The 12,994-nt window shown below is 59.1% G+C and overlaps 1 protein-coding gene across 1 annotated transcript in view; it reads left to right on the plus strand.

Annotated features, from left to right (window-relative positions):
• Nucleotides 1-328: 328 nt before the first annotated feature.
• Nucleotides 329-12,994, plus strand: part of PKP1 (plakophilin 1) — a 42,667-nt gene continuing 30,001 nt past the window's right edge. Inside the window, exons 1-2 of the mRNA XM_082613523.1 lie at nucleotides 329-715; nucleotides 9,638-9,744. Of these exons, the coding sequence (XP_082469649.1) occupies nucleotides 514-715; nucleotides 9,638-9,744 (309 nt within the window). The 5' untranslated portion in view covers nucleotides 329-513. The remainder of the gene's footprint in view (nucleotides 716-9,637; nucleotides 9,745-12,994) is intronic.

A 12,994-nucleotide genomic window follows, 5' to 3' on the forward strand; every position in this document is an offset into this window, starting at 1 on the left:
CGAGAAAGACTCCTATTTCCTAGAGAGAAGTCTCCCTCAGTCCCGAGCTGAGCACGCACTCTATCCCTGAGCGCGCAGGACCGGGACAGAGGTCGGCTCCCCGGCGGAGGCCTCCCCTCGGCAGGTCGCGGGGAGAGGGAAGGGGGACAAAGGAAGAGAGAGCACGGTCCAGGCTCGGGCCTTGAAGCCCTGCCCCCAGAGCGCCCGGCCCGCAGCTCAGCGCCCCGGGCTCCGCTGGAGCGGCCGCGCGGCGGGGAGGGGGCGGCGCCGGGCGGGGCGGTATATCCAGTCCGGCGGAGGGCGGGCCCGCCAGTGCCTGGACCAGGACGCGCCGGGTGGAAGCGTCGGGAGCAGCAGCCAGGAGCCGTCTGGCGCGTGGCTGTCGCTCTGTGGGCACAGGGAGCCTCTGAGCACGAGAACAGCCCGCAGCCGCTGCCGCCCGCACGTCGCGAGCCCCGCACCTCGCACCTTGCCGCTCGCTCCCCGGGCCCGCGCCCCGCGCCCCGCGCCGCCATGAACAACTCGCCGCTCAAGACCGCCCTGGCCTACGAATGCTTCCAGGACCAGGACAACTCGACGCTGGCTCTGCCGTCTGACCAGAAGATAAAGACCGGTACGTCGGGCCAGCAGCGCGTGCAGGAGCAGGTGATGATGACCGTCAAGCGGCAGAAGTCCAGGACTTCCCAGTCGTCCACCCTGAGCCACTCCAACCGAGGTAAAGGCCGGATGCGCGCGTGGCCGGGCGGCGGGGCGCGTGGGGCGCGCGGGGCGCGCGCAGACCCCAGCAGCGCTCCCTCCCGCCGCCGGGTCCACTGAGCAGCCGCGGCCCGAGCCGCTCCGCGGCGCGCTCACGGTGTTGGGGGGTGGGGGCGCGGTGGGAGACGCAATCAGGGCCGTTCTCGGGGCCCAGGGCTTTCTGTTCCCCGGCCTGCTCCGGGGAACTGTCTCCGCGTCCTGTCTTACCCGGTCACCCGGGGTCGTGCGCCTCCCTCACCCTGCCCCATCTTGCCCGGACTTAGCTGCGGGATCCCAGTGGCTGGGGGGGTCCGGGAGGAGGGCGGTGCGTGGCTGCCGGGCGGGCAGGGAGTCACGGAGACCCGAGTGGAGGCCCAGGAGGGGCGGGGGGCCGGGAAGGTGGCGCAGGGAGCGGACAAGCCCGGGTGACTGCGCAGCGTGGGTAGCGGGAGCCTCGCACCTGGAAGAGGCATGTGTGGTTTCAAGGTTGCCCCGGGCCAGTGCGGACCCTGGGGACTGAGGCCGGGAAGGGGTCCAGGATGCCCTCTTGCCCGTGGCTGAGAGAAACCCACTTTCCCACGGGATTCGCCCTGACCCACTCAGCTTGCCTAGAAACAAGTGCCTTAGGGGCAAGTAGGGAATTCGGTGGGCAAGGTTGGGAATCCCTCGACCCCGACCCCCGGCTTGCTGGGCCCTCGTGGTGGGCACCTGTCCATCTAGGTGCCGGCCTGGCCAGCCCTCTGCCCTCCACGGTAAGGTCCCCCACCTGGGGGCGGCCAGGAGAAAGGGGTAGGACCCCTGAAACGCAAGGAGGAAGGTATGATACCTGACAGGGCCCTTTGCGGAGGATTTTTAGACCAAACGCTTTCATACAAAGCATTCCCAGTGAGAATTACACACAAATCAGGGCACCTTCTATTTATTTATTTAAATGCTAATAAAGACGCTGCAGACTGCAAACCAGTACAGGTCATCCAAGATTTATTTATTGAAAAAAAGAGATATATTGATCAAGTCAGGTGTTCATGAGAGAGCGGGGAGAATGGGGGTAGTAAAGAGGGGGGGACAAAGGAGATGAATCCTCACTGATTCTCCCACACACGTGTGTGTATGCGCGCACGTGCACACAAACACACACACACACACACACACCAGCTCACGATTTCAACCTCTGTGCCCCCGCCCAAGTGGCCCCTGTGTAGAGCTGAGGGGGAGAAAATGGCTGGCGGAGGACTCCCCTGCACCCCAAACCCAAAGGTCTGTGCGGCTGTGCCCCTTACCCTGGCCTGGGGCCCCTACTCCTCTCCTGCCAGACCCCCACTCAAGGTCACAGCCTCCAGAGCGCTTGCCCCCTTCCCTTTTGTTTGGTGCCTTGGTAGCTGCTTCCAGCCTTTTTTGGAAGTAGGTTTGGGAAACAAAGTGCCCCTCCTTTTGGCCACAGCCCAGTCACAGCTCAACCCAACCTCCTCTCTCCCTTGCTGAAGACTCACCTGTCCCCATCCCACTCCCGCTCCGTCTCTCGCCTGAGCTTGAGGCTCACAGCTCCAGAAAAGTCTCAGACCAGCCCCGGTGCCCCAGACACCCCCTCTAATTCCCCCCGATGGGGCGCTGGCTGAGCACTGTGCCCCTGGCCTCTCTCTTTGTGGGTGACATCCATCTCTCTTCTCTCCACTTCTCCATCCCAAGGTCCTCCGGGGGCAGCAGGCAGGGGTGGACTCTGATGGCTAGTGTGTCCCTCTCTGAGAGCTGACCCTGTAAGCATGTCCCCTCTACCCTTGGCTCTGACCAGTTTCCCCAGCGGCACTGTAGCTGGGAGAGGCGCCGTCAGGCCACCTGCAGCTGGTGTTTCTGGTTTATCTGGCTTTGTCTCTTCGACAGCGCCACCCAAGCGTCCCCCGGTTTGCTCTGTGACTGCCTCTCCCCGCTTTGGTCCCTCTTTGTCCTGTTGGTTTCACTCCATGTGTCTGGAGGGGTGATTGGCGGCTGTGAAAGGACCACGCCCCAGGCCATCCCCTTCGCCCCCTGGACAGACTCGAATTCTCTTTCAGTTGCCTGAGAGAGAAGAGCAGGTTTCTCTGGGGTCTTTGATTCTCCTGGCCCCCCGCCCTGAAGAAGGCCAGGTGTGCCCCACTGCCCGCAGAGGAGCTGCCTCTCTCTGTAGCCCACAGAGTACAGTCAGGAATCAGCCACCCAAGATCCTGGCAGTAGGAGTGTCTTTTGTTTGGAGCCGGCCCGTAGGGCTGCTTTCCATCCTGTCAGGGAGGGGCCTTGAGCCGCCGAGGGCTGCGTGTGGGACCGCATGGGAGAAGCCTGGCATGAACACCCGTCTCTGCCGTGCCCTCCCCAAAACCCGGGCCCAGACACATGGCCTACCCTGTCAGGCAGTCCCCGGTTAGGGAGGGGTTCTCTGGGGCCTGGAGACCCTGCAGGAGGAGGCTGCTCGGGACCTGCCCACCCATCTTTTCCTGAATGGGGCCCCTGAGCATTGCTGCCCACGCTTCCCGAGGATCCCCGTGGGCAGCGGGTGTAAGACCACGTGGGAAGCGGGAGGAACCCGGGGACGTGGCTGCCCAGCCGGAGATCGGGGCTGGGAAACATGACCTCCTTGCGGCGGGCGGGGAGCCCCTGCGGGGTGGACCGTGGGGTGAGGGACTGGTGCACTGTCATCTGGCCCGAGAGGAGACACTGCCATATTCATGCCCCTTATACTCCGCTTGGAATCTCTTCCTAAAGCTGAACCCAAATCTCCTCTGATCCAAGTCTGAAGCCACAGCTGCCACACACACACACACACACACACACACACACACACACACACACACACACACACACACACACACACACCTCGGTGGAACCAGCCGCCGTCTGCACATCACTCCAAGGAGTCCTAACCCATGCGCTCTGCCCACTGCCCCGTGAGCCAGCGTCAGCCTTGGGCCCGAGGGTTCTGTCTCCACTCTTCTCAGAAGCACCATTTCCCACCTGTGATGGTCAGAGGTGGGGGTGGGGTGCGCTGGGCAGGTGTCCTGCTCCCCGGGGCCCTCCTGGGGGCAGGCTTGTGCCCAGGGGAGCCAAGACCCCGTCTTAGGGCCCCGCTGGCCAGCTCCCTGGATTCGTGGGGGGCTGTGTCTCGGCGTGATCCTCCACCCAGGGAGGTTCTGCTGTCTCTACTCTCCTGGAAGGTGTCCTGCCCTGGCCGCAGGCTGGGCACAGGTGTCTCTTCTGGGCTTATTTCCTCGGGACCAAAGCTGAGACGGGAGGAAGTACGCGGTGTCTGTGCTCAGGCTGCCCCAGCAGGGAAGCATCTTAGCTAAACTTCAAGCGGACCAGCTCTAATGTCTTCACAATGCCTCCTCTGGGAGCTGAGGGCTTAGCCAGAATTTCCACCGGCCTGTTACAACACATGCAAAAATGCCGAGTATTCCGGGGTGTTCCCCCCCCCATCCTGCTCCTTTGCTAAGCTCATTGACAGAGATTAGAAAACAAATAAACAAAACAAAAGAAATTCCTCTCCCCACACACGGAATTGTAAATATCAATAAGCCACTTGTTCCAGGTTTAAAACCCTGGGAGCTACTTCTGCAATAGGGTATGACCCCGTAGAAGTTATGTGATGTTTGAACAAAACTAAATGGAGGACTGGTTTCCATGGAAGGTAGCCTCATGTGAGGTTCTTTGTAGGCACACATCACACAGGCACGCACGTATGCACACGTATACCCACCACTGTGCACACACACACGTGTCCTCACACACACACACGTGTCCTCACACACACACGTGTCCTCACACACACACACATTCACACACAGCCCGCCTCGCAGCCTGTGCAGCGGCAGGAGTCCATCTGGTGTCAGGAGGCTTGAGTTCTCTCTGATCTGTTGCCAGCTGGTGTGTGATCTCGGGCAAGTGGCTGCCCCTCTCTGGGTCTGTGCAACCGTAAGAGGTGGGGTGAGATCATCTCCAGATGTTTCACTGGAAGTAGATGTATAACTCACTGCTTCTGCAGACCGTTTCCCCAAACTGTCTGCAGCTGCAAAAAAGCTCCTCCCCTCAAGACAGGGCCCTCACGGTTTCCTTCCAGGAAGCATCAAATCACCAAAAAATATCCCCCAAAGCACTGTTCTTAAGCGTGATTACACATCGGAATAGTCTGGGAATTTTAAAGAATGCAAGCGCCTGGGTCCGGCCCCCAGAGGTTCTGGTTCAGTTAGTATGGGGACAGCGTGGGCATGTGGACTTTTAAAGGCTCCCAGGCTATTCTGATATGCAGCAAAGTTCAAGAATCCTTGTTCTCGTCCTCACCCTCCCTCACACAGAGACCCACTGTGGGGACCACCCCCATCACAGGCACACACCTCTACACACACACACACAGGGATGGACATCTAGTGTGGCAGTTGCTGGTGACGATGTTTTACCCTGGACCCCCCTCGGGGGACTGAGCCCAGGCCCCAGCATGCTTCTGCCCTCGGTCCAACACTTAGGCTTAGTGGTGGCCACACACAGGCCATGAGGAGGAGAAGCAGGATTCCAGCAGAGCTGGGGTTGAACACACCCCGGTGTGCTTTGGTGTTTCTGTTCTGTACACGTGCCCAGAAAAGGGCAGCGACTGTGCCCGCGTGTCAGGTGAGGTTGGGCTGAACTCCTCCCGTCCAGGCCAGGGCGGCGTGTCCACGAGCGCCCCGCCAGCCTGGGTGGAGGGCAGAACATCCCCTGCGTTGTTCGAGAGGCAGGAGCTGGGCTGCGGGACGGTCCGGGGGCCCAGACATCTCTGTGCCCTCTTCCGACAGGTCTTCTTATTGTCTAACTTAAACTCCTCTTGCTGTGGGCCTCGCCCTGCTGGGCGCCCTGGATGGGAGGGATTTAGGGGGTGAAGTAAAGGCGTTTCTGAGGCCGAGAGACAGTGCGCTTCCTTTCTGAAGCTTTTCGTGCTAAGGAACAGGTGTAAGTGCAGAAGCAGCTAGAAGAGGCAGGAGCCTTGTGAGAGGCAGGTTCACAGACACCCCTTTCTGTGAGGGCCTGTGGCTAGCAGGGACGGGGGTGTGGGGAGAGGCGTTTCGGGCAACCTCTGCCCCTGGGACAGCCCTTCGGCCAGGCTGGCCAGGGTCCCGAGGGCCTTCTCCAGGTGGAGTCTGGTCCTGGGTCGGGGTGGGTGGAGAAGGCCCCCAGCAGACACACACACAGAATGTACAGCACAGAGTGTGTCGAGCGGGTAGACCGAGTGCTGACACGGCTCCGAGGGAGAGTTGGGGCGCCGGGGTGGGAGGTGGGAGGTGGGTCTTCTCCAGGAGGAGCTGGTTTTGTGCAGGGTTTGGGCTCCAGGGAGAGGCTTGGCTGAGAAGGAAAGCAGGAATGTTTCAGGCGTGGCGGGTGTGACCCATGGAAAGCTTGGGGGTGGAAGGATGAGTCATCCCTGCGAAGGCTCACCCGTCCCAGGGGGGAAGGAATCCCGGGGGTCCTGACAAAGGGCTGCCCAGTGACACAGGGAGATTCAGGCCGCCGTGCAAGGCCGAAGGGAAGGGGCGCCGGGGTGCTGCCGTGGGCAGGATGGGTTTTCTGAGATGGCTTGTCACCCGGAGCAGTGACCCTCAGTGAGGCTTGCAGCGAAGGGAGCGGCTGGCGATGCTGGTCCACAGGGAAGGCAGACCTTTGCTCTCTGACCCCAGGCTTCTGAGGGAGGGCAGATGCCTCGAGGCAGACACACAGTTGGGCCACACGGACAGGCCCATGGGCCCTTCCAGCGACGACAGCGGGTGCAGTGCTCCCCGGGAGGTGGGGTGACTGTGGGGCAAGCTGGTGCTGGGACCCCCCCTCCCTTCCCACCCCTGGACCAAGAATCCTCCCTGAGAATATAGCCTTGGGCGTTCTGGCTCCAGTCTCTCCCCGGTTCACCTACCCTTGAGGGACCTCTTTGGATGGGAGGGGGACCTGGTTGAGTGGAGGCAAGGACCCCAGTCCCCTGCTGCGGTTATGGGGACACTGAGCCTCAAGGCACCAGAGCTGGGCAGGGGGACCGTACCTCACCGTACCCTGCACTGAGAGGACAAGCAGCCTGGGGCACGGGGACCAGGTGGGGGTCATCAGGAAAGGCTTCCTAGAAGTGACATCCAGAGAGGTCAAGGGGACAGTGGAGAAGTGCAGGCCGTCAGAGCTGTCCCATCACTCTCAGTGAGAAGCTCCATGTTCTTCCTCCTGAACTTGACTTTCAGAGGGTGGTACTTCCCAACCAGAGACCCCCCAGGGTCAGGAGAGGGAGCGCTCGCTTCTGCTGTGGGAGCAACAGTCTCACAAATGACGTGCCTCCCGCCTGAACCCCTTCGGGTATCTGGCACACTGCAAGGTGTGACTGCAAGTGTGTAAGGTCTCTGGACTCCCCACCCTCGAAGCCTCGGCCCAAGGGCAGCTGCCTCCTGCCAGAGAAGCAGTGCTGGCTGGTGTGATGGCAGCCACATTCTCACAAGGAGGCCAAGCCAAGCAGCTCACGGTGGGAGTCAGGTAGTTTGACCCCCAGTTGCAGGTGATCTTGGGGAGATGCCTTCAGGAGTTGCCTGGAAGGGCCTGGAGGCCTTGGCCCAACCAGAAGTGAGAGTTACAACCCACACCTGTCATCACCACAGTCCCCCCTGGGTCACAGGGACTGGCCTTGGGATGATAGGGTACTCCAGAGGTCATCTGCCTCCACAGCAGAGAACTCCCCACCTGTCACACAGAGGAGAATGAGAGGGAGGCAGGCAGGTGCAGGGTGTCGGGGAGGACATGCTTCACCTGATGACCAAGAGGGCGAGTGACATCACTGCTGACAGACTCCTTCCCGAGCAGGGCGGAGGCTCCGTGGGAGCCTGCCCTCCACGGAGCCTCCTGGGGACGCCTCTCCCAGAACTCTGTGTCTGTCACCACCCCAGATTTTCCATCCAAAGCAGCTGGCTGACCCACGCTTGCCCTTGAGTGAGAAATCCCTGCCCAAGTGAACCCTGCCCTGCCCTGCCCTGGAAGGGATGTCAGGAGTGGGCTGGACGGAGGGGAGAAGGACGGGACGCTGGCTGTCGGCCACCGGGGTTCCTGGCTGCGGCCCCTTTTCTCGGTGAGAGCGAGTTCTGGGGGTCCACGCCCATGAGGTTGCCTCCAGACCCTCCTGACGAAGGCAGCTTTTCCAGAGCTTCTGGAGAAAGGAAGAGGCACGAGCTCCCTGCATACAGCAGGGAGCTTGGAGTAATTCAGAGCCTCAGGGGCGTCCCTTCTGGAGCCAGGCCTGGGCCTGGGGCTTTCTGGGGTGGGGACACCTCTGGGGGACCCTGAGCCGGGCAGCAAAGGAGGTGGTGATGTAGCCTTTGATGCCCAGACTTCCTCCTTGCTGAGCCCTGTTTCTAGAGAAGAGAGGTCAGGCTTCTCTGAATGGCGTCAGGCACAAGTCACTATAATCACACAACCACGCGACCTTGAGGTACAGAGAGGCCACACCCCTCTTTCTATAGAAGAGGAAGCCGAGGCCCAGAGAAGGCAAGTGCCTTGCCCAAATGCCAGAGCCAGGACCAATTCCAACACCACTAGGCGCCCAGGGCAGGGGGTCTCTGCCACAGCTGGCAGCCCCCGTGGCCAGTTGATCCTCCATGATGGGGGGCATGGAGAATCAGGGGCACTGCCCCTCCTGTGAGCTGTTGGGGGTCACAGGAGGTGGCACCAGGCAGGGACATCGGCCACAACCCAAAGCTGCCCCTCTGCTCTGTCTTCTCCCCCCAGCTCAGATGCTGCAGCGCCCACCCCCAAAGGCTTGGGAATCTGAGGGGGCACAGCCGATGGGGAGGGGTGAATTGAGCCAAGTGGGATCCCGGCCGGACCCTTCCCCTGATGCTGGGGTCAACCCCCTCTCCCTGGATCGACTTTCCCCAGGGGCCATCGCTTAGTAAGAATGTAGGACCACCCTTGCTCCGGATGCCCAGGCCATGGGGCCATGGCTCCTAGTCTAGGAAATGGGGCACCAGGCAGGATGTGACCTGGGGTACGGACAGCAGGACAGCCTCTTGGGCGGGGCCCGGTTGCACGTTTTTAACTTGGGTTTACAGACGGTTGCGATTCAGTGGCTGTGGCCGAGGAAGGAAGGCAGCCTCGGCACGGGACACGGTGTGAGCAAAGCCCCGGGCAGGTCACTGTCAGCCACGCTTCAAGGGCAGCAGGACAGCAGGCAGAACTGGGCTGTCCTTTCGGGTTCCCAGCCATCCGGTGAACGAGCCTAGCGTCCAGGCTGCCTTCTGAAATCCAAAGCCACTTTACCCTTAATAATTGTGATGACACTGTGTCCTCCCGGGAGCCTGTCATCTGTGGGCCCCAAGCACTCGGAAAACAGTTAATTAATCCTCACCGGGCCTTTGAGGTTGGTGGCCGCTCCCCCTGCAGCAGCTGGGGCACCTGGGAGATGCAGGAGGGGGCGGAAAGCTGGGCTCGGGGACCAGAGTCCCGCGTGGCGTTGGCCCCGGACCCTCTGGAGCTGCCCTGCGGCCCTGAGGCTCTGGAGCTGCATGTGGAGCTCCGGGCTGTCGTCCATGAGTGGGAAGGCCGTCCTTGTGGCACTCGGAGTTGTGATTCCCTGGACCGGGCCGACGGGGGTCTGAGGCCCTCCAGGCCAACTCGTGACCTGTGGGTGTCAGCCCACCCCCGGCCACGGGGGTAGACCCCCAGGAAGGGGTCGGCCGAGGCCCTCGGAGCTGACCCTGCAGCCATCTGGCTGTGGAGGGGCGGGTGGAGAGAGGGGGAAGACGAGCAGAAGGCCGGTTCCCCGTCCTCCTCCTCCAAGGCCTCAGCCCTGGTCTCCTCCGAGGGCCGCAGGGCACCAGATGCAGAGGGGACGCCGTGGGCAGGAGGGCTGTGGGGAGCGAATGGCCTAACCGCTGCCTTTGTCCTAAAGGTTCCATGTACGATGGCCTGGCCGACAATTACAACAGCTGCGGGACCACCGGCCGGACCAGCTACTACGCGAAGTTCCTGGCGGGGAACGGCTCGTGGGGCTATCCGGTAAGGAGCTGCTTCCCGCAGGGCGTGGGTTCAGGCTTTGTGGAGGAGAAGGCGTGTCCTGGTTGCCGAGACAGTGATGCGGGGTGGGAAGGGTCCCCGAGGGGAGGCCCCCCAGCTCTGGCCGGGTCCGTCTGCTTGGCCATCATTTCACACGTGGCTCTTACAGCAGCCTCCTGTCTGACTGGATATTTCTGAATGTCTCAGATGAGAACATTTTAGAAAAAGCATAAAGAAAACATCATATTTAAAAAAAGTCCATTTCCCAATATATCTGATTTGATCATAGATTTGAAAGAAGTTTGAATTCTTATGGTCCAGTCATGTATAGATTAGATGTCTCTAGAAAAATCCCGAAGGGACCCTCTCCTCAGTATGTGCTGATGACCAAGGATGTGTGCCCACGGGGGAATGTGGCTTGAGTTTGTAAGTTGGACAAACCCACGTTCAGATTCTAGCTGTGTTACTGCTGAGCATGTGACCTTGGGCGAGATTCTTCTACCTCTGGGTCTCAGTTCCCCTACATGTAAAATGGATATAACAAAATCTACCTCTGGGGATTGTTGTCAGGACTAAACGAAATAATGTGCATTAAAAAAAAAACCTGATTGGGCTTCCCTGGTGGAGCAGTGGTTGAGAGTCCGCCTGCCGATGTAGGAGACACGGGTTCGTGCCCCGGTCCGGGAGGATCCCACATGCCGCGGAGCGGCTGGGCCCGTGAGCCATGGCCGCTGAGCCTGCGCGCACGAAGCCTGTGCTCCGCAACGGGAGAGGCCGCAACAGTGAGAGGCCCGCGTACCGCAAAAAAAAGAAAAAGAAAAAAACCTTATTATAATCATTCTTAAGAATTTTTTTAAAAAATTAGCATGAGTAGAGATTATCCTAGATCCTTTAATCCTGGCCCTGTCACTGTGTTTCTGTGTGATCTCATCCCGCCATGCCCATCCACCCATTACTGAACAAATATCTCTTTAGCCCTAACTCTCCACCAAGCCCCAAGGCAGGTGCCCTGGTTCAGCCATACAAGCCCACGCAGGAGTTTTCTCCTACTCCACAATCTGGGGTGTTGGGCTAGGTGACACCCAGGTTTTCTCCCAGTCTGCCAATTCTGTGACTTTCCTTTAGTTTTGCTCATTTCAACATTAGCCTGTATTGTTCTGGAAATTCTTCTGTGAGGCCCTTCAGGCCTGTGCAGCTGGGGATAAAGACTGCTTCTCCATGGGACTCTGGGCTCCGTCTGCTTGGGCCTCAGGTTTTAGCAGCTTTTGCTTTGAGTCCACATTGTGCACAGGTGTCGGGGGCCCGGGCAAGAGGGAGGTGGGAGGTTTCTGAGTTAGGTGTTCTTTGCCATCCGCTTGATTCCTTCCTACCCGCGTTCTTACTGGGGCTGATTTGGGAGGATTTTTGTCTCTCTTGCATGGTACAGGTCTAACTAGGTTTGCTGTGAATTTATTTCCCTCCCTTTTTCCTGATTCTTGATGTCAGTTGATACCCTCAGTGCTGATAACTGATAAATACAGTTGACTGAGCCCAGTAGGCTGGCAGACCAGACATAGATGTGAGTAAAGGGCTTTGACAGAAAGACTGATGACCAGGCAGAATCTGAGAAGATGACTTCGTAATGCCGTGAAAAGGATTAGGAGAGACCCAAGGAGGGCAGGTCCCAGGATGGGACCAGCAGTCAGATGAGTAATCATGCTGACTGCGCAGATGTTATGTGTCTTTACGACGTTGCGTTGCCCACTCAGAACTTGGCGCTTGGGTTCCCGCCCTGGGAACTGCTGCTCTCTGGCTCTGTGACTTTAGATCAAGCTCTGATTTCTCTGGGTATCGGTGTTCTCATCTGCGCGTGCTTCACCTCCACTCAGGGGTTGACGTGTTAAATGAACCGGGACGTGTCATCAGATGGGCAGTGAGGGGTTATTACATGTGGAGATGTGTAACCAGGGCCTGCAGGGAACTCGTTCTGAGGGCCTTCTTGGGAGAACCTGTGTGCAGCTGGGTTGAGCACTGCTTCTGGTCCATTAACTCGATCCTCACCAGCTCCCAGCTGCCCTTACGCCCTCCCTGTGGCTGTTTTCTGACGCCCGGTGAGAATTCCTTCCTTTCCCGAACCCCAAGGCCCAGCCCTCCTCGCTCCTTCTCTCTGCCGGCGGGATTTCAGAGTGACTCAGTCAGGAGCTGCCTGGGCGCGTCCCAGCTCGCTTAGCTCAGGAGGGGCTGTGGGACACGGGGATTTGGTGGAGGGAGGGGGATGGGTGGGAGGATTGATGCTGGAGCCGAGCACGTCAGCCATGATGGCAGAACCGCTAGTCAGGACTTAGGGGAAGGGGGGCAGGGGGCAAGGCAATAGAGGTGCCATGGGATTTTCCCAGGGATGGCATAGCTGAGCCAGGGGAGTTCAGTGCCCCCGCTCCCAAGAAACCAGCGCAGAGGGCAGGGGGCGGGAACAGGACACGCGGACCCTCCCCAGAGGAGCCTCCGCCTGCCCGGGGAGGACCGCAGGCACATCGAGCGCAGGTGTCGGTCGCTGAGCCGGAGGACTCCGGCTGTAGTGCCGTTGCCGGAAGTGTGTCTGGAGCCTCTAAAAACTTGTTTTTATAAAATATAATCGTTGTTACTGCCACTTTAGGGGCCATCTAAGAAAACCAGCCCCATTTCCGTGTTGTCAGGACCTGTGTTTGAGCAGAAATGATATTAAGCCCTCTGAGAGCCTCACTCCTCGGATTTGTCTTCAGTTTCAAATATCCAGTCAACTTCAAGTAACAAAGATTGGTCACCACTGACTGTATATTTTATTTAAATAGGCAAAGGATCTGTGGGCACTTCCACAAAGAAAGTTCTAAAAATGTCTAAAAAGCAGTGGTGTTACCTTATGATTTTACCTTATATTCTATTTCAGCAATCGTCTTCTAATTTAAAAAAGCAGATGAGATATATCTCATCATGCTCTCTATAGTCTATGATCCCTTATATCACAAGATAAGAAAATTGAATATAGACGGTCTTGTAATAGAATGAAACAAAGTCAGTCTGACACACAAAAAGCATCAAGGGACTTAAGGAAGAGAAGAACCGGTCCCGAGAAAGTCGTTGGCCAGTCGTTCTCTGTTCTCTTTTGGCCGCTCCAGCCTCCTGGTCCTCGGAGACCTTACCTGCTTGTCAGCATCCCTGGAGCCCAGAGGCCCAGGGAGGAGCAGGGGCGCTGGGGCCAAGGGTGGGGCACGTCCAGCCCCGTTTCTCAGATGAGCAG

This window comes from Mesoplodon mirus (assembly GCF_964341445.2).
Source record: "Mesoplodon mirus genome assembly, chromosome: 3".
In the NCBI taxonomy this organism is placed as follows: Eukaryota; Metazoa; Chordata; class Mammalia; order Artiodactyla; family Ziphiidae; genus Mesoplodon; species Mesoplodon mirus.